Source organism: Henckelia pumila, chromosome 4 (assembly GCF_033568475.1).
Source record: "Henckelia pumila isolate YLH828 chromosome 4, ASM3356847v2, whole genome shotgun sequence".
NCBI lineage: Eukaryota > Viridiplantae > Streptophyta > Magnoliopsida > Lamiales > Gesneriaceae > Henckelia > Henckelia pumila.
The window spans coordinates 160,732,741-160,754,972 of record NC_133123.1 but is presented as its reverse complement, the minus strand read 5'-3'; the positions used below and the strand labels follow the sequence as shown (position 1 = coordinate 160,754,972).

The following is a 22,232-nucleotide window of genomic DNA, read 5'->3' as shown; positions in this document are numbered from 1 at the left end:
CATCAGCAAAATCTCTAACCACTGGTAAGTCAACCAAAGCTTGGCTAGATTTCAGTACATCAACCGCATAAACCAAAAATCCTTCTGCACCTCTCTGTAACAAACGAGTCATAGATAACACTGAAATCAAAGGAATTCTAGATCGAGAACCCTTACCAAAGAATTTCCACTCGTCTGCCATTTCAGGTCTGAACCTGACAACTTTCAGAAAACAATCAACTGTTGCCCTGTACTTGGTCAAAGCATCTATACCGACAATATAATCAAAATCTGACAACCCAAGCACATTACAGTCGAATTCTAACCAATTCCCCTCGAAACAAAATTCACAGTTCCGGACTAGTCGGACAGAAACAATTCCTCCACCCAAAGGTGAAGTAACAGCTACTACTGTAGGCAACAATTCAGTTGGCAAAGCATGCAATAACACATATTTCTCAGAGATAAAGGAATGGGAAGCACCTGTATCTATCAAGACATGAGCAGAATGACCGAAAATCGAACAGTTACCTGCTATGACATCGTCAGGTGCTGCCTGAGCCTGATCCTCTGTCAATGCAAAGACTCGTGCTTGCTGTCTCGGAGGCTGATTTGCACTAGAGCTACCTCCTTGTCTGTTCTGCTGTTGCTGGGGTTGGAAAGAGTGCACTGCAGACGACTGCCTCTCCGGCTGAGCTGCAGGTCTAGACGAACTCCCACTCTGAGCTCTATCTCTATTACGTTGAGGGCACACTTTAGAGAAGTGTCCCGGTTGCTGACATGTGTTACAATTGCCGAAGACTCCCACACACTGATCCGGTGAGTGTCTTCCTCCACACTTGCTGCAGTACAAGGATGATGACCCAGAACTCGGTCTTGAACCGAATTGCTTCGAACCACTGGAACTGGACGAACTGTTCCCCTGTCTCTTGAACTGTTTACCTCTTGCCTTGTACTGGTCCTTTCTGTTTCCCCCACTGTTTCCACCTTCATACCTCTGCTGCTGGTTCTGATGTTGAGGTGGCTGATTCTGGTACTGAGATGGTTGGTCCTGATACTGCCTCTGCTGCTGAGGTGCCCCCTGATTACCTCTTTGCCTCCACAAGCCTGCTTCTGCTCCCTTTGCGTAATTCATGGCATCCGCAAAGTTGCTAGGCCTGTTGGTGTTAACCAACGTGAAGACATCGGGGTTCAACCCGTTGATGAACTGATCTGCCTTAGCTTCTTCATCTCCGGCAATTAGCGGTGCAAAACGCAATAGACTATCGAACTTAGCCACGTACTCTTCAATGTTCAGATTCCCTTGCCTCAGATTTGCAAACTCTGCTCCCTTATCCTTACGATACGAGATAGGGAAAAACCGCTTATAAAACTCAGATTTAAAAAGAGTCCAAGTAACCTCTGTACCTCTACTCTCAAATGCTTTCTTTGTCATGATCCACCAGCTCTTAGCACCACCACGCAGCTGATGAATTACTAACCTGATTCGGCGGTCATCTGTGTAGTCAATGGAATCAAACAACTGATCCATATCATCCAACCAACTCTCACAGTCAACTGGATTTTCTGAACCCATCAACAATGGCGGATTGAACGACTGAAACCTCTTCAGCAAGGTTTCCATAGGAGTTGCTGAAGCATCCAACTGATCAACCTCAGTGCTAGCTTGTTCAGTCGCAGGGATAACTGGTGGTGTGTTTCTGTTTATCACTCGACGAGGACCCATCTGATAATCAAAGGTTAACACACGAGATATCTCAATCGCTACCATCAGTGCCCTTACAACCGCTTGGAATACCGAATACCAGTCGAGAACAGAAACAATTATATCTCAAGTAGATCATGCTTTATTAATTTAAATCACACAACCATGTAATTCAAATAATGCTCAAACAATAAGGCATGCTCGCATGGAATTAAGTACACAATTAAATAATTCAAACACATGCGAGGAGTCATTACACACAGACCCGATCTACCCCGCTCACTCTAGTTCGACCAAGAACCTTAATGCTCTGATACCACTTAATGTGAGACCTCGGTTCTAAACCACTAAGCTCGGATTAAACAACTATTAAGCGAACAAGAATCCAAGAGTAAAACAAGTCAAAGTTTTTTTTTTTTTTTTTTTTTTTTAAAAACGCCCGCGCCCGCGCGAGGAACCAAGCTCGCGCGCGCGCGGGCAAACGATCCCGAGGCCCAACTGAGGCCTCGCCCGCGCGCGGAAGGCCTGGGCAGAAATGCTCAGGCTGCAGAAAAAGAAAAGGGATTTCCGCGCTTGGTCCGACATGCCTTCAAATACAATTACAATAACAGGGTGTAGGGAAACATGCCATAACAAGTCATGCTTTCAGAAGGCCTAAAAACAACCAGAAGTCTAAATCGATACAACAACAACATGCTTCGATTTCAGATTACAATCCGAATACAAACTAATTCGAATAACAAAACATATCAAGTTCGAGTTCTAACATGCTTCAATCTTAAACTAGATAAACATGCTAATTCGACTTCTAAACCGAGTCTCACTTCTACTACTTGCCCTCGAAGCTAACCATGCCTCTTCTGACTTGTTCCTGCCCCACCTGTTGCCAAGTACACATACAAAACAAAGCAACAGCCGGATAACCGGTGAGAATGATAATCCCAGTAAAAGCAACATATCAAGTAATGAATATACAACATGCTATCAAACCACATATTCAAGTCGAAGTTAATGATATGCATGTCTTTAAAACCAGGATATCGATTCTGATAAACACGGGAGTATTGCTCTGCTTTTGGGATCCCGAGGATGAGATCACGTAACGACTCACCGACTCTCCCAATCGAGGTGGTGCCACGTATCCCACTCCTCTAGACTTTGAGCAACCATAATGAGTATGCTAGCACTAGGCGAAATACTACAACCTAGGCCACTCAATCATAGTTCCCAAACGTCTAACAAAAAGGGCGGTTTTGCCCGCTGAAATCAAAGTAGGCTCAAGATGAATGCATAACAAAAACATAAACATAAGCCACATAACAAAACTCAATCAATCAACAATTACAAGTTCCATGTGCTAGAACAAGTATCAATGCAATATGTGATTTAAAAAGGGAAACTCGAGAACCAACAGTCCCGAGTATGCTATCCCGCTACGATGACTGCTTTTACCTTTCAATGCAGTAGTTCCAACTCCAGGAAAGCTACAACAAAAGATTGTATAAACAACTACACAATCTAACAACAACAAGGCAACGGTTCAAGGAAAACTCTTTACCGTTCTTCGTCCAACTCTCGACGAACAATGCTGCTAACACAGGGCTCGACACACTCCAAAGAATCTGTACGAATACAAGATTTGATCAACAATCACGATCATTCACAAGCCAAGGCTTCACTCAATACCAAAAACGATTCGAAAACCCAAAACTCAAACCGACGGCATAACGGCTATAAACTGAACAAACCGGCAACGCAGACAGCAGTTCAATACTGATAACAACTCAATTCAATGCCCAAAACAACAATAACAAAGCAAACCCATCAATCTCAAAATCCACATTTTCGAAAATGGCTTCCAAAAATCATAACAAATTCGGACGTCGCTCTAATTCAAAACCGACAGATAATAAACGATCAGAACTCTGTAGAGAACAACATACTCGAATCTCAAACGATTCTAACAACATCCAAAAACTAGAATGTATCCGATCGTAGAAAAACTTACGATATAACGGAGCTCTCGCTGCAGTGATCGATAATCTGCCTTCAGAATTAATTTCTAACGGACGGATCGAGCTCGGACTGGATTTTGAAAGCTCAAAAGCTCCAAGAGGCGTCTTCAATGGAGGCTCACGGTTGGGAGGAGGAAGGAGGTGACTTGTGAAATAAATATCAAGTGTAGATAATATATAAAATCAACTATTTGCGTTTTAGTCCCTGAAATTTCCAAAATTTGCAAAAAGGACCCTGATCAAAATCAAACCGGCTCGAGAACTCTGTAATCTCTGATAAACTCAAATAAACTCATTTAAGATAAAAACGGGGCGTTACATATTGCAGCATTGCATGATCTAGAGATACATCAAATGGATGTTAAAATAGCGTTTTTGAATGGAGAGTTGGACGAAGAAATATATATAAAACAATCAGAAGGGTTTATTGTACCCGGAAAAGAAGAAAAGGTGTGGAAACTTGTCAAGTCGCTGTATGGACTCAAACAAGCACCTAAACAGTGGCATCAAAAGTTTGACACTGCTATGTTGTCAAATGGTTTCACAATAAATGAATGTGACAAATGTGTCTATATTAAAGGTACTACAAATGCATATGTAATTGTTTGCCTTTATGTAGATGACATGTTAATCATGGGAAGCAACCATGAATTGATTGTGAAAACCAAGAAAATGTTGAGACAACATTTTGATATGAAGGATTTGGGATTGTGTGATATAATTCTAGGGATTAAAGTCTCTAGACTTCCTGCTGGAATTATGTTATCCCAAACTCATTATGTAGAAAAGGTTCTTGAACGATTTCATGTCACAAATCGTCCTCCGGCTAGAACACCTATGGAATTGGGTACACATTTAGCCAAAAATAGAGGAGAACCTGTTTCACAAATGGAATATGCAAGGGTGATAGAAAGTTTAATGTACTTAACTAACTGTACCCGTCCTGATCTTGCATATACTGTAAACAAACTTAGTCGGTTCACAAGTAATCCAAGTGAGGATCATTGGAAAGAACTAATGAGAGTGCTTGGATATTTGAAATACACTTCTAGTTATGGAATATTGTATACAAAATATCTTGCAGTCCTAGAAGGATATTGTGATGCAAATTGGATTTCTGACACGAAAGACTCCAAGTCTACGAGTGGATATGTGTTCAAAATCGGTGGAAGAGCGGTGTCATGGAGATCCTCTAAACAAACTTGTATAGCTCGGTCGACTATGGAGTCCGAGTTCATTGCTCTAGATAAAGCTGGAGAAGAAGCCGAGTGGCTTCGAAACTTTCTAGAAGATATTCCATGTTGGAATAAACCGATGTCTTCCATTACGATTCATTGTGACAGTCAGTCAGCAATAGGAAGAACACAAAGTAGTATGTGCAATGGTAAATCTCGACATATTCGTCGGAGACACAATACCATAAGACAATTGATCTCGAATGGGGTTATTTCGGTTGACTATGTGAAGTCAAAGGAAAACCTCGCGGATCCGCTTACAAAAAGTATAAATAGAGATCAAATGTACAAACTACTTGGAGGAATGGGTTTAAAATCCACAAATTAAAATATTTATAGCGATAACCCAACCTTGAGAATTGGAGATCCCAAAACCTTGGTTCAATGGGACAACTAAGTTATAAATATTAGTTTGAGTGCTTGGAATTGTTACTTACTCATTCCTGAAATATCCAAGTCTAAATGACCTGCAAAATGTGGTGAGGTTAAGTTTTCTTTTAATGATTCCTATACCTATGAGGTGGAGTAACGCAGGATACTCTTGATAGGAGATCACCTATATAAGTACAAAGTATTGGCCGCTTTGATTGCAACACTTATGAATCTAAGATATGGATCATGTTGTTGTTGGAAATTGTTATTGAATGAGTTGTGGAAGTAATGAGTTTGAAAAACTTGTCCAAAAAGGCTTGAAAAATTTGTCCCAAAGTGTTACAAATAATTTGAATTTGGTGAAATAAATTAGAGGGAAATGGGGAATTGGTTGTCCCACATTGGAACAACTCCAATTTGTTGCTCACCTTATATAGTCCAACATTGAACTATGAGATTGGGCCCTTAGGGCACCGATGTTTTGTAAAGGGTCAAGACGCTAATCGATGCAACAAACACACGCGCGCGGCCGGCCGACGCGGCGAGGCGTGGTGTGGTGTGGTGTGGTCTTCTGATCCGATTATTCTTTTTGAATAAAATTTTTATTATTTTATTGAGTAGGCCCGAGCAGTAAATTATTATTGCACGGGCGCAGCACCTCACATGCGAGACAGTAAGTTCAAAGAGACTTGCGCCCGCACGGTAAAATTTTGCCGCGCGGGCGCAGTACCAAAATAGCGAGACAGTAGGTTGGCTTAAAGTTGGCCGCTCGAGCGGTAGAAAATTACCGCCCGAGCGCACCTTCTGCAGACTGAAAAGTCACGATTGTTTTTGGCCTTTTTCTGTCATGGGTTGCATCCTTACGCCTTCAAACGTGTTGTTTCGTGTATAAGACTATATATATGGTGGTTATAACACAGAAAAAAATATAGAGAAACATCATATAACATATATTTCAGATTTCTGATTTCTGAAATATCTCTCCCTCACTTTCTCAAAGAAAAGTTAATACATATTTTCGTTCGTTGAAGTTCGAGATATTCGTTGTGCTGCCATATCTCGTTCAGAAGTCGTTGTATCTTAGAGACGATTGCCGCCAACGTTTAGCACTGTTAACGGGCAATTTCGTCTTGCGGATAGAGAGTTTCTCTCGCCTCGACTTTGTTCGTATTTGTTGCTGTTATTGCTGCTGTTGACGCACTCTTATTCAGAATTCGAAGTACACCCTAATAACAGTTGTTTACTTGTGTTATTTAATCGAGTCATTCTACGACTCACGATCTATTTGACACCAAATTTATAAATTTGGGAAACAGTTTAGGGTTCGAGATCCAGCAATTATAAGTAATAAAACAACCCTCTGGCCGGGCTAAAATCTAGTGGGTTGTTGTAATAAGATAATTCTTATATTAATGTTATCATGTTATGTGTGTATATATATAGGAAGAGTCGATATATTAGCCATTTTTTCATTTTATAGGTTGGTGGTGTCCACGGTATGATAATTTCATCTTATATTTACAAATATTACCTCAATGGTGTCAGATATTACCTCAATGGTGAAATTAAGGGTGGAGATTTATCAATACATGCATGTGGGAATCACTGAAAAAATAATAGACATATTGATAAATCTCAGCCCTAAAATCTACATTGAGGCGGCCTATACATATAGGCTGTGTTTAATTAGTGAGATTAATTTTATATATATAAATAGTACTAAAACTATAAAACTAATTTTATAGGATGTTGAATAATAATGCATAAACAATCACATGTTTACTTTAGTGTATCAATTTTGTTATTGATACTATGATTAAATGACGAGTTACAATTTTGCCCTTTGTATATATTATATAATCTTATTTTTAGTTTTTATTTATAAAATTGGGATTGTGATTTTTATTTAATAATGTAAATTATTATTAATCCATATGTAAATTATTTTAATTGACCAAAATTATTGAGTATAAATATTATTTATTTTTTAAAACAAAAATTAATAAATTGAGTTGAAAAATTTTCCCCATGAATAAGGATAAAATCTAATGAAATGTATTAATCATATATTAAATTATTAGAATTTTTTTCATGTTTTTTAATTTTTAAATGAAACTTTCGTATATTTAAATCAAATGAAATGTATTAATATATCTTAAAGTATTTGAAATTTATATCCATGTTATATAATTTTTTTTAAATGAGATTTTCATATATTATTTTTTTTGGAAATTAAGTAAATTAAGGATATTAGTGTAATTTTTTTCAATTAAAAACATAATGATTATTTATCACATCATTTATTTGTGATAAATCATCAAGGTTTAAAGTTTAAATTAGGTAATTATGGATGAGCTTTATGAGTTAATATGAGCCCTCAAAAAGCAATAAACATGTGATTGCATAAGATTATTAATATAATCATATGCTTATCACAGCAAATAAACGCAATCATAGGATGTTACATACCTGACAGCACATTGAATTTTCCACATGATTTGAAGGGAGATTATTCGTGAAATTTTGAAAAACTTTAATAAAGTCTTGCAATAGATTGAAAGTCAAAATTTCCTGGACGCATGTGAGAAACCAAAAACATTAATTAATAGAAATTTCCTAAGTGTGTAGTCCAATTTCACTTTTTTTTTTAATCGCATACCTTTTCATTTAATTTTTATTACGATTATAATTTTTGTTACTTGAATTTTGATGTATCAATATACAAAATATATCATATAAATATGGGCGACCTATTACACACACAAAATATTCTTTCGTGATAAATATTGTGTTCTTATTAATAACTAGTATTTTCACATATGCGATGCACAGAATGTTATTTTTATGTAACTATTGACATAATATGAGTGCTTGAATAAATAATTAAAATATAAATAAATTAAGGTTGAATTGGATTAAGTGTTTGACTAAGCTTATTAAAAAGAGCTTATAACCTCCTATTGCTTAAAAGCTGTTTTACGAGCTTATAAGTTCTTAGAACTTATTTTAAAAATAAGTTGTTAAAGTGTTTGGGTAAACTTATTTTAAACAACTTAAAGATGTGTATATGTTTGGTATAATAAGATCTTTTTATTGTCAAAATTACAAAAAAGGGTATAATTCTATGAAAATAAAATTTTGAGTTATACACATACGAAAATAGTTTTAGAATAAACATATATTAAAAAATAAAATTGTTTTAATATTTTACTTTAGAAAAATTTATGTGATTTGTAATTTTTTTTTAAAATAATATTTAATATTTAATGGGTGGAGGATATGATGGAGATTTATGAAAATATTCAAGGATATTTTAGAGAGATAGAATATTAAAATCAGATCTTTTTGAAAAAAAGTACCTTCCCCCTTAATTTTTTAAAAACAGCTTATAAGCTGTCAAACAGCTTATTTTGACAACTTATAAGCTGTTTTTAAAAATTTTTGCCAAACAAAATTTGAGAGCTTAAAAGCTCTAAAACAGCTTATAAGCTGTTTGCAAGAGTTTTTAAGCTCTCCCAAACACCCTCTAAAGGATTTGAAATCTACGGATATAAATATATCTTCATTGTTTAGATAATTTTTTTTAAAAAAATTCAACTTGATATTTATGACACCAAAATTGAGGTCATCACAACAAATTTCAAATCCTTAGATTATTGAAATCAATTTAAATTTATTGTGGTTGGAGTGGTGTTTGATAGAGTTTAAAACTTTTGTAAATTTTTTTGGAAATTTTTTTAGAAAACAATTTTAAGCAATTGAAATAAGTTATTTGACATCTTCAAATATGTTTATATATATATATATATATATATATATTAAAATAAATTTTAAAATTTCAAAGTTGAAATATAAAAATATAAAATATAAAATATAAAACTAAATATAATAAAATATAGATACATAATATTTTAATAATATAAGTTAAATCAAATGAAATGTATTAATATATCTTAAAGTATTTGAAATTTATATCCATGTTATATAATTTTTTTTAAATGAGATTTTCATATATTATTTTTTTTGGAAATTAAGTAAATTAAGGATATTAGTGTAATTTTTTTTAATTAAAAACATAATGATTATTTATCACACCATTTATTTATGATAAATCATCAAGGTTTAAAGTTTAAATTAGGTAATTATGGATGAACTTTATGAGTTAATATGAGCCCTCAAAAAGCAATAAACATGTGATTGTATAAGATTATTAATATAATCATATGCTTATCATAGCAAGTAAACGCAATCATAGGATCTTACTTACCTGACAGCACATTGAATTTTCCACATGATTTGAAGGGAGATTATTGGGACAATTCCTAAATATATCCCTGTATCTTTTCCATTTTCCGTATTATATCCCTTTCACTTTTCATGTTCCAAATATATCCCTGATTCATTAAATAGTTTCTTGAATTTGTCCTTAAAACTAAATAATGCCCATTCTACCCTTTATTTCCCTATTTAAAATTTCAAGGCTTAATCCCATCATGCTTCTGTCAGTAAATTAAAGCAGAATACCTCTTTGACCACACTGTTGCCAGGTTATGTCCACAGGGTTTTACAGGTTGTTCCTCACAACCAAACCACGCGATCGCAACCGATGGTTCCTGACACAGACTCCTTCAGCAACAGCTAGCACAACCCTATTTCGTTTCCTAACTTAGGGCGTATAGTAAAATCTTAATTTTTTAAATAAAATAACATGATAGAGAAGAGCTTCGGAAATTTATTCAGACAACATATTATTAAATAAATCAACCTCCTTTGAAGAGGATGAGATAACTTGTTTAGCTACTCATAGTAGCCTTGTTCTTGAAATACATAAAAGTAAAACTTAATACAATAGAAAGAGAAATATTACGATGTTTTATTTGTAAGAAAACTGAAGAAAATGATCGATGTCTTCAGCTTCCTTAAAATCCTGTATTTATAGCCGAAGTTCCACTCGTTTCACCGAGAAACTTCAGGGAATCTTACAGCTGTCTTGAATTCTTTATGCCATTATTGATGGCATCTTTTGCTAGTGGGAGTCACATGCCCGATGACATCTTTTACTAGTGGAGGAGTCACATGCTTGACTTTTTCTTTTGGATTTATTCTCCTCACATGCCTTATTTATTGTTATTGGGACATCTTTTGCTTTTGCAGTGGGCCCCTGGGAAAACGCGGTTTTGGTGGTCCCTGTCCACCTTTGCTTGTCTCGGATAAATCTTTTCGATCCATTCTGGGTTTGAAGGTTTTTCCGAATTCTGGCTCCTTCTGGTTTGGACATTCTGGGAAGATATTCTCTGATCATCTTCCGATATGAGCCATGCTACAAAATTTTCGGAGAGTTTCTTTACTCCCCGGCAGCTTGTTGTTCCACAAAAAGTTTCTCTTTTTTTCGAAGAGTTCTTCCGCAAAAGCCGTAGTTTTTCCTGTCATTGTGTTTAACAGGAATGATCCGTTCACATAATTTTGATAATATTTGAACGGAAACTTGACCTTATCCATCTCGGTGAGACAAACCCAAATACCCCATGCCCTTCTGGTTGAAATTTCATTTTTTCCAAAGGTGGACACCAATGATATTTCTTCAGATATAGGATCCTTGATAAATCTTTGATTATTCATGTCAGGTCTCCTTAGCTTGATGAAATGAAAAGGCTCGTGTGATCCTTTCCCTGTTGGTTCTGGAGCAGCACTAAAGAAGTATAACTCGAGCACATCTCCTCTGGACAAATGATAATTATTTGCCCATGTTTCTTGGACTGCTTCCTGAATCAATTTTGGTAGTTGTGATATTTCTTGGAAACCTGGTGAAGTTGTATAAACTGAGGCTAGAGCCCCAAATTCATACCATAGTTTTACATCCTTAGGATTGACATTGTTTTTTAGCCAAACCCTTGGATATATTACTGCAACATCAACCCTGCAAGTGATCGGGTTGATTTCACTTCTTGTACTTAATTTCTCCCATCTTTGTTGATAAACCTGAAATGGAGAAATTACAGCTGGGTTAGTATCAATCTTAGATTTGCCCTTGTCAGTGTGGGGCCTAAGATTGATCTCTTTATCTTTTACCCCAGAGGCGGAGGGTTGACTTGATGAGTTATCCTCATCAATTGTTGCTTTATCTAGATCACAAAAGCTGATGATAGATTAGCGCTTGTTTCTTGAGTATTAGAATACTCAACATATTGTTTTACAACCGGTGGCTGTATTTTTTGTTTTTGAGAAACCAGTGGTTTTTCTATTCACGCATAATAGGCCCTTGAATAGCAGCCCATAGTTGAGTTTGGGCTTGCATACATCCTGTGATTCGATTGTATACTTTGATCCGATCAGCTTGTTGTAACCTGCCCGCCATATCGGCACTTATGACAAGCTGGTTGAACTAGGTTTGAAGCAACACAAGGTGTTCCATGAGATGCCTCTGCATTTTCATGATGGAATCTACGTCACTGCCTTCCATCTCTTGTTAAGAAATGTGCAAGAATATTTTCATGAGATTTAATAATAACAATATCAAAAATATAATTTTGACATAAAGCTTGCCATCTTAATAACCTAGCCTTCTCAGGTTTAGATTCAATCTTATTCCTTAGGAAAGCTTTTACCTGAGTGTTATCAACCTTCAAAGTGAATTTTTTAGCAAGTAAAAATAATGGCCATTTTTCAAAAGATCTTTTAACTGCATAAAATTCCTTTTCGTTGATATGCCATCTGATAGCCTCAGATTCTGAAAAAAGACCGCTACAGTATCTACATGGTATTTCTCCATCCGAAGTGATCTTAGTAAGAACTGCTGCCCACCATTCGTCACTGGCGTCTGTAAATAACACCAGATCATCTTCATCCACGGGTATAGCCATTTTTGGGAGATTCTTACATGTCTCCTTTAATTGGTTTACCCCTTTAGTATGGTCATCGGTCCATATAAACCTTGCATCCTTTTTTAATAAAGGACTGAATACCTTTCTATACATTGTCAGATTGTTTATGAACATCCCTGCAAAATTAACTACTCCTAGAAAACTTTGGAGTTGTTTTACATCTTTGAGTTTATCTGGAAAATTTTTTACCTTTTTCACAATATGAGGTTGTAGAATTATTCCAGTTTCATCAATCTCAATTCCAAGGAATTCAATTTTCCTTGTTGCTATGACTGCTTTCTTTTCAGATAAAACCAGTCCTTCTTGTGTACAAATTTTAGAGAAAATCTCTAAATTTTTAATATGTTCATCTATGTTTTTTGATGCTATAAGAATATCATCAATATAAACAAACATGAAATTGAAATAATCTTTAAAAAGATTATCCATCTTTCTTTGAAATATTTGGGGTGCATTAGCGAATCCCATAGACATAACTTTCCAGATATAATGTCCTTGTGGTGTAGAGAAGGCTGTGAATTTCTTACTGCCTTCTTCCATTTGAATCTGATAAAATCCAGACTTACAATCAAATTTTGAGAACACTCTAGCATTTCGTACACAGCTAATTAGATGTTCTCTACTGGGTATGAAGTACCCATCAAATTCCAGGATTTTATTAATACCTTGGTAGTTAATAACTAACCTGGATTTTTCTCTTTTTATTTCACCATGATTTCTGACCAGAAAACCTGGGCTGCTATATGGTGAAACTCCTTCTTTGATTAGATCAAGGTCCAAATGTTCCTTGATAATCATTCTCATATCCCTTTGATCTGTTATGTTCATTGGGATAGACTTATATCTGACAAATTCATACTCTTTGCCTTCCTTTAGAGTAAGACTGGCTTTGAGTTGATTTTTATCCCACCATGCCAAAGGATGCTCGTTGTAACTTTCTTTGAGCCTCTTTTTGACTTCTTCAAGGGATACTTTATTTTCTAACTCTATATCTCTGTGATTTAGAGTTACTTTGAGAATCTCAATATCATCTGTTTGGAGTTCTTGTTCTGTTGTTATTTTCAACATGGTTTCTCCAAACCTTCTTGGATCTTTTATTTTTGGGTGAAAAAGTTGTCCTTTATCACCACGCTGGCTGCGAAATATTATCGGTATTTGTCGATAAAAAGCAACCTTGAGTCGTGTGTACTTCTTAAACATTTGTAAGAAGTTATTTCCTAACAGGATATCAACTCCTGTATCATGGAAATAGATTGGTGGTGTCTTTACCTTGTACCAAGGTGTTTGACCTGCTCCTCCTATAAGGATCTCTGCTTGTTTTATTCCTTTGCAAAGAATTAAAATTCTTCGAGAGAAATCCCGTCCAGCATATTTTGGCAATTCTTCTTCACATTATTCAGGGAAGACTCCTCTTTTTGCTGTACAAATTCCTGCTCCCGAGTCAATATAAGCTGCAAAATATTCAGCCTTATATTGTTTATACAACATCCCTATTGGAATGTATATGGAGAAAGGACTTGTTGTCATTTTTTAATGGGATTACTAAATGGCCCCGCCATTTTTAACAAACCGTATTGTAACTCAGTAATCCGATTAAGACTATTTACCTTTAGTTTTTCTAAGGCCTCAGAAGGTAGAGTATGGTTACTCATTTCTACTTTTTCAATGCGTTCTAGTAAATCATGTTCATGACTTACTAATTTCAACAATTGCTTCTTCCTCTGTTTGTAAACAGAGTTTTCGAATCTGATTAAGGGATTGTTCCTTATCCAATTCTCTTGGTTTTCCATCTCGCAGAATTCTTATTGAATCCTCCAAGTCTTTTCTTTTGCCATAAACTCTATTCCTTTTTCAAGGCGTTTCCATGGTTTATGGTCCTCCAGAAACTCTAGGCCAAGAATGAGCTGATCCACTTCTTTTCCTGGAATTCCACAGATTTGAACTTCCAATTCTCCAATATTTATTAATTATTGGTAAGTTCCTGTTACCTGCTGCTCTAAATAGTAAATCGAGTTACAAGGAAATTGGTTTCTGTGACTTGTAATTTCGAATACTATTTTGACTTCTTTCCATCCTTCTGGAGATCTAAGTTTTCCTATTATTGAAAACTCCTTTTCTTCTGGTGGAATTTTCTGAATAGGAGATTTTTCCCACCTTCGAATTGTCATTCGGTCACCTTGGAAAGATAACCTTCGGGGTTCTATTTTTAGATCTTTGTATAGAACCGGTTTATCTTGTATTTGAATGTCTGTTTTCTGAATTAAAGGAAACTCGATTCTTTCCGGGTATATTGCTTGAGCAACTTTTCCAAAGATTTTTGGAATTTCAATAAACTCATTTCTAATAAATAATTCAGAATGGTGCGTATTAGAAAGAGCATATGAAATTTGATAAGTAATACTATATGGTCTATTACCTTCCTTCATTAATCTTTTTTCCTTGAAGTTTTGATGCAACGTCAAGGCTCGACTAAAGTCTCTGTCAGCTAAATTGTAGGCTATTCTTGGATAAATAACTCCTACAATTTTTCATGCACATAGATTTCCTGAGATCATACCCAGAACAGCTTCTTGGATATTCCCCATTCTTTTATCACATACTATGATATCTATGGGTGAATCTATTTCTTCTTTAAAAGTTGCCTTGATCATTATTTGGATTGCTCCAATATGAATCCAAGACATCGTTCTTGCTACCTCACTTTTCAGCTTTTGCAATTCCTCTCTTACTTCTTCAAAAGGAATTAACTGCATCTCTATTTGATTACTTGTTAACTCCATCGGGATTGCCATTTCCCTTCTGGATACTTTGTAAATCAAATGATGTCTTCTTTGTCTTAGCCCTAGGTTGCCTAAGACCCTCTCTACTTTTCCTGCCAAAAATCTTTGGTACTTCTGTAATGTTGGATTTTCTCTCATAATCCTTTGGACCATATTATGAGATATCGTGATTTGACTAAAAAATCCAGCCAAACTCTCTTGTGTTTCATATCGAAACACTTCTTCTTTATTCTGATTCTGATTCTGATTCATCTTCAAATTCATCTTGGCTAAACAATATCTCTTTTTCGTATATACTTTCATATGAGGGGATATCTTCAAATTGATATACTTGGACTAGATCTTGAAAGAATACCGCATCATCCATATCCGGTGTTGCTTCAAAGAGTTTAACTCCATTTTTCTCATTTTCTGGACAGTTTGTAGATATATGTCCTCTTGCTCCACATGTCTAGCAGTTGCAATCCTTGAAACTTTCACTTGCTCTCGTATGAGTTCTTCTGAAAGTTCTTCTAGATGGTGTTCTTCCCCTACCTTGTGATGAGTTTGTTGCTAGGGATGTTCTTGTAGGTCCATTTTTTCTAACTGATCTATAAGATCTGGCCTTTTGTTTGGACCAAAATGTTCTTGGTTTCCAAGAACTTTTCATTCTTTTATTGTAGGGATTATTTTTGAATTTCTTCCTTTTAAATCCCTGTGATTTATTACCTATAACCGTAGGGAGATCATTTTCTCTACAACATAGAGGAGTATGCTTGTTAATATCCCTTATTTTCTTGTAGTTCTTCTGTAATGCTTCCATATGACACCATTCCGCCAATTTTCCTGTCAAAAAAGAGGCGCGTCTTGCCAAAGTATCAAGATTACCTGGAACGTATTCTTTTATCAGCATTTCTCTCCAGGGGCTTGGCATTTTTGCGAAAAATAGCTGAATGGCTACATTTTCTTCAACTCCCGAATTCCATCTGTATTTGGTGAATAACATAATATATTCATCAACTAAACAGATATCATGTAATTCGAGGCTATACAGAGCTTGAGTATATCTTCTCTTTTTCTCTGTATCTTGATTATTGAAATAGTCTACTCCTATGAATTGTGCTTTAAAAAGGGTGGTCATTCTTCCTCCAATCTCGCTAAGTGATTCTCCTGCTAAGATTGATTCCTTGGTTTCTGGCATGGTCATTTCCCAAGCTATCTTGACAGATCCCATTAGAATCTTTTCCAGAAGTTTGATAAATCCTTCTTTATTGAGATCTAAAGTTTCTGCTGCTATTCTCATGGCTGATGTCCAATCATCTATGAGATCTTCTCTGTTTTTGAAGTTCAGAACATTCAGGTTTAAAATAACCCCATAAGGATGTATCGGGTCTAAAACGGTTTTTCCATAAGGAATTTGATGTATTGGTATATTACTCCTTCTTGATCTGGTTCCTGTTGGATGTAAATTTTCTCCAACATGGAACTCACTATATGGTTATTCTGTTTTAACCACATATCTCGGGGGATTTCCTATGGGTTGTTCACTCTCAGGAGAATTCATTTTTAGATCTACTACTTTAAGATTCGAAAAAGAATCCGCAAGATCTTGTAGATCCTCGAGATTTAATCTTTTTAAAGTAGTCATCAGATAGTGTTTTTCTCTGATACTGTCTTTATAAGATTAATCATCAATTCATCATCAGTTAAAGATTTTTGAACCATTTTGGTTTTACCTTTCTGATGTAACAGAGGTTCGGTACCAAACAAAAGTGGTAACATTTCTCCTGTATTTCCCTTTCTAGAACCAGAAGTATGTTCTAGATTTATAATTTTAGATTGAAGATCCTTTAGAGTTACAAGAATTTCTTTTTTTTTTTTAAAGGATTTCTCCAATCTGCCGAGGTATTTCATACAACTGATTACTGTAATATTGTACCGTCTTTTGAATTTCTCTAAGATCTCCGGAGAGTTTAGAGGAATCTGGTGTGTTCTCTAGAAATTGAGAATTAGAAATCATATTTCTTAATCTTATCAGAGAGTATAAAAGACCTAAGTCTCTTTAAGTTCTGTTGTAAAGAATCTATTTTAAATAAATTCACTTGTTTATGGGATTTCATATAAATGAAATCCTTCTGGTTCAAACTCTCGTTTGAATCAATGGTTTGTTGAAAATCTCTTCCTCAACAAAGAAAAATATGATTTAATAAATAATATAAAGTCTGAATAAAATTACCTAGACTCTGATACCATTTTTTGAGCCCAGAGAAAATATTAATTATAATTGCTAGAATAAGGGTATTATAGACAATTTTTAGTTTGAGGGACATATTAAGGAAACTATTTGTTAAATAAGCGATATACATAATTAGGAACGAATAAAGTGTTAGTATATTTTTGAAAAAGTTAAAAAACTTTAAGTACGTATTTGAATTTTATCCCGAGATTATTCGTGAAATTTTGAAAAACTTTAATAAAGTCTTGCAATAGATTGAAAGTCAAAATTTCCTGGACGCATGTGAGAAACCAAAAACATTAATTAATAGAAATTTCCTAAGTGTGTAGTCCAATTTCACTTTTTTTTTTAATCGTATGCCTTTTCATTTAATTTTTATTACGATTATAATTTTTGTTACTTGAATTTTGATATATCAATATACAAAATATATCATATAAATATGGGCGACCTATTACACACACAAAATATTCTTTCGTGATAAATAGTGTTCTTATTAATAATTCGTCAGTCATAATAAAATGTTTAAAATATTTTCAAAAGGAGATATATATACGTAATTAGTCGCCATATTTATTTAATAAATAATAATAATAATAATAAGAGTTCTTTTATGGTGCTCAACACTATATATCCAGTTCATGTCCATCATGTACAATTGATGAGTTGATCGGTACAATAGATGAATTGACTTGTACATAATGAACATAAAATGGGCATATAATATTACCATCATAAAAAAAACTCATAATAATAATATAACAAATAACCATTTGCCAACTATATAAGTGGGACTCTGTTCCATTACAATGGAATTCGAAAAACAAGAAGAAAGAAAACTCAATGGGTTCGTTTTCCTCCCCGCACTTTGTCATCTTCCCTTTCTTGTCCCAAGGCCACACCATACCTCTCCTTCACCTCTCCCGCCTCCTACGGCGGCGCTCCGTCGTCGTCACGCTCTTCACCACCGCCGGGAACTCCCCGCGCATCCGCGCATCCCTCCGAGACACCGACGTCTCCATAATCGAAATCCCTTTCCCACAGAACATAGACGGTGTTCCTCCAGGAGTAGAAAACACCGATAAGTTGTCGGTCGAGTCCTCCTTTCTCCCTTTCGCGAGAGCAACGGAGCAGATGCGGGAGAGCTTCGAGGAAGCACTTGAAACCCTCCAGCCTCCTGTTTCATGCGTCGTTTCGGATTCATTTCTATGGTGGACTGCGAAATCTGCGCAGAAAATCGGGGTGCCGAGGCTGGGTTTCTTCGGGACGGGGAATTTTTCGGCCACCATGTACCAAATCTTGGGGAGGTTCAGACCACATGCGGGTGTGGATTCAGTCGATGAACCCTTTCCGATGACTGATTTTCCGGAGGTGAAGCTGACGAGGAATGATTTTGAGCCACCTTTTGGTGATATCAATCCCTCGGGGCCTTTTGTAGATTTCATGATGGAGAATGGATTCATCTCCATGGGGATGAGTGATGGTTTGATTGTGAACAGCTTTTACGAGATGGAATCCCGTTATGTGGATTACTGGAACAAGAACCTCGGGCCGAAAGCATGGAACATCGGGCCACTCTGCTTGGCGGCGAAGCCGCTGCCGGAATCGAAAAGCACAGGTTACCTACAGTGGCTGGATGAAAAATGGGAGAAAAAAGAACCCGTTTTGTATGTTTCGTTCGGAACACAAGCGGAAATATCACCCGAACAGTTTCTTGAAATCGCACAAGGTTTGGAGAAATCGGAGGTGAGTTTCTTGTGGGCTTTGAAGTCCAAAGATTTGGACTTTTTAGAACCAGAGTTCGAGTCGAGGGTAAAAGGTAGAGGATTGGTGGCGAAAGAATGGATGGATCAATTGAAAATCCTTCAACATGAAGGTGTAAAAGGGTTTCTGAGTCACTGTGGGTGGAATTCAGTGATAGAGAGCATCTCCGCCGGAGTGCCGATTCTGGCCATGCCGTTTATGGCGGAGCAGCATATGAATGCGAGGTTTGTGGCGGAGGAAGTAGGGGTGGGACTGAGGATCATGCCACGAGGTGGGACGGTCAGGGGTCATGTGGCGGCGGAGGAGGTGGAGATGAAGGTGAGGGAGCTGATGGGCGGCGGGAAGGTGGCGGAGGAGGTGAGTAAGACGGCGGCGGCATGGGGAGGAGCCGCTCATGCCGCCATGCAGGAAGGCGGTTCTTCGTGGCGGTCGTTGGATTTACTGATTGATGGCATGATGGGAAAATTTACTGATTAGTCGTCAAATATATATAAACTAGTGTTTCAAATCTTGTTGAATAAATCCGGGACAGGCAAATAATTAAAAAAAAACCTACTCGTTTTTCTTTTGGGTTTTTGATTTAATATGACAGATCTCTTTCTTGTTCTCTTCCTTTGAATTCTTTGATTTTTTTTTTGGGTCATAATAATTGGTGACATAAAAGAAAATTAGTATAATTATGATCTTGTTTGGTCGTCAAAATGATTAAATTTAATTAGCTGTACAGTTTGTTTTAAGATTTTTTTTTTTGTTTTATAGTTTGGTTTTTGGAAAGCTTTAATGTTTATATTTTATATGTTTGCAATTGAGGCTGATCTAGTAATTGTGATAGGAGTTGTAGATGCCAGAGATGATTATTTTTGGGTTATTCTTGTAGTTACATAAGTTTAGAAAATTAACAAAAATTTCATTGCTTGTTATACCATTCATTTTTTGGCATGTGTTTTTTATCTCACTAAATCAAAGTTCAATGTCTCTCTCCACCTAACACATGACAAGAAGTGATTGGTGTAATAAAAAATGTTACAATAATTTATGACAAAAGATTTTCTCCCATCCCGCCCTGCCTTGACCCTCGGCCTCGGCCTAAACAGATTTCCAAAATCACAACTTAACCCACCTTTTTTAGTGGCAAACGGCTTAGCCCGACATACCAAACCCAAATTGACAGCTTTAATCATACACATGATTTTAATTTCTATGTATGAAAAAAATTCTAACTTGGATAAATTTAAAATCTTGTCTCCATCACAAGATATATATTTATGACACCATTTCATAAAAGACATACTTTTAAGACTTAAATTGCGAGTCACGACAATGAATTTCAAATCTAGGATTATTTCAAACTATCACTTCAAATAATCTCTCAAATCCAAATTTTTCAACACAAACGCAACCCAAGTGTTAATCTAATAATAATAATAATATAGTTAATCTAATAATAATAATAATAATAATAATATAGTATGTGTCACAATAAAAATCATCTGCGATCTATCATACACACACGATTTTCTTTAACAATCCCACATTATTGGTTGCTAGAGAGAATCAAAGTGGATTTGCAAATTAATGACCAAAGATCGAACCAACAGTGTTTATCAAATTACTAGGTATTTTTTGTGCGAAATACTTGAAATTGATCATTATTGAAGTACATAAATCTAAGTTTTGATTTGGAATTTTACCCGAGGATTTCGACGATGGTTCAATTATTGTTCAATAATACAATAAGGGAGCATATGTGCAAGTCCCATATATCAAAACTTAAATATAAATATCATCTTATATATTAATTATTATTTGTTTCAAAATATATATATATATATATATATATATATATATATATATATATTATTGAGATAGACATAGATTAACCAACAACACAGCGGAATAAATTATTTTTCTCGTGCGAAACTAATTAAGAGAAAATAAAATGAAATAGAGCAATTACTAATTAAAATCAATAAATCAAATCATAATAAATGACATGAGCAATTTTTAAGTACGTGAAAACATCTCAGGTGTGAATAGTAAAAACCATAGACCGAAGTCTACCAAAATAATCTTCACAACAATGTAACGAGATTACCATAAGTCACAAATACGGCGGAGCCTAAAATCTTAAACTATTCAAGTTGAAAATTTTAAACTCTAGAATTGGTTAATTTTTTATTAAAACCGAACCAATAGGACTAATATCAAATTAATCTAAAATTTTTCAAAATTAATATATAAAAATTTTAAAAAAAATTCGGATCACCAAGGCCAAAGCCCGCCGGGGGCTACTATACGTGGCTCCGCCACTTACTATGAAAATGTCACAACCTTGAAATAACGAGAGAATTGGAAAGATATCACCCCAAAAGTCCCACAGTCCAACCTATATTCCCATTGATACAGAGCCACAAATCAGATATCCACCGTCCATAATGTATATATAGCACAATGTTCTCAATGGATGACCAAATTACATCTCAATCCAAGGATTAGATTTTAAAACGATCTTCTCAGATAGACCATGAAGATTTCATGCAAGAAAACAATCTTACGTCCTCAGAAACTGCTTTAAATGACCTTAAAAAACACAATTTACAACGTTCACAACCTAGTTTTACTTCTATATATATGAACATGCATGTAACATGCTGACCAAATTTTTGCTTAACTCAATGGTTCAATATGTCGAAAACGCTTCTGTACGTCGACTGGTTTGCAGGATGTGCAAATCCAAAAATTCTACCTTCCTTTCTAGATTTTGTGTATTCTTTGATCTAGTTGTGTTTCAAACTAAAGAAAGACACACCTTTTTTTTTTTTTTTTTAAATTCTTCATGTGGGTTCTTCCCGAGAAAATGAGCAATATTTATTGAGTTTCGTCATCTCCACACGAGCAAACTCACCCAATATATACTGATAAGTGCATTTTGTGTGCATTGTTTCATGTTATTTTTATGTCTATTTTATGTGCATTCATATTACTTTTATGTGTTTTTATGTTTTTAGTTCATGTGTGTGTATTACACTCTCCGGGTTAATTTTGTAGGAAAATGAATTGTTGAAGAGTGAATTACGGAGCAGTTTTTTTCAAAAAATCAAATTTAATTTTAGAAAGATTCAAATTCGATCTCCATTGTTCAAAATAAAGTTCAAGATATTTTGAAGCTGCTGTCCAAATTTCAGCTCGATCCGACGGCTAGATCTTAAGATATGAATTTTTCAAAATCGTCGCGCGGAGCAAAAAAATTGACTCGCTCGAGCGAGAGTCTATGCTCGCTCGAGCG

General features: G+C 35.5%; 1 protein-coding gene across 1 annotated transcript; it reads left to right on the top strand.

The window, feature by feature from the left end:
- The first annotated feature begins 18,021 nt into the window (after window positions 1-18,021).
- Window positions 18,022-19,741, top strand: LOC140866980 (UDP-glycosyltransferase 90A1-like). Its single transcript, XM_073272048.1, has one exon. The coding sequence runs from the start codon at window positions 18,026-18,028 to the stop codon at window positions 19,421-19,423; it is 1,398 nt and encodes a 465-aa protein (XP_073128149.1). The 5' UTR covers window positions 18,022-18,025; the 3' UTR covers window positions 19,424-19,741.
- The last annotated feature ends 2,491 nt before the right edge of the window (window positions 19,742-22,232 follow it).

Coding starts and splice junctions, on each gene's coding strand:
- LOC140866980 (XM_073272048.1), top strand. CDS start 18,026: ATGGGTTCGTTTTCCTCCCCGCACTTTGTCATCTTCCCTTTCTTGTCC.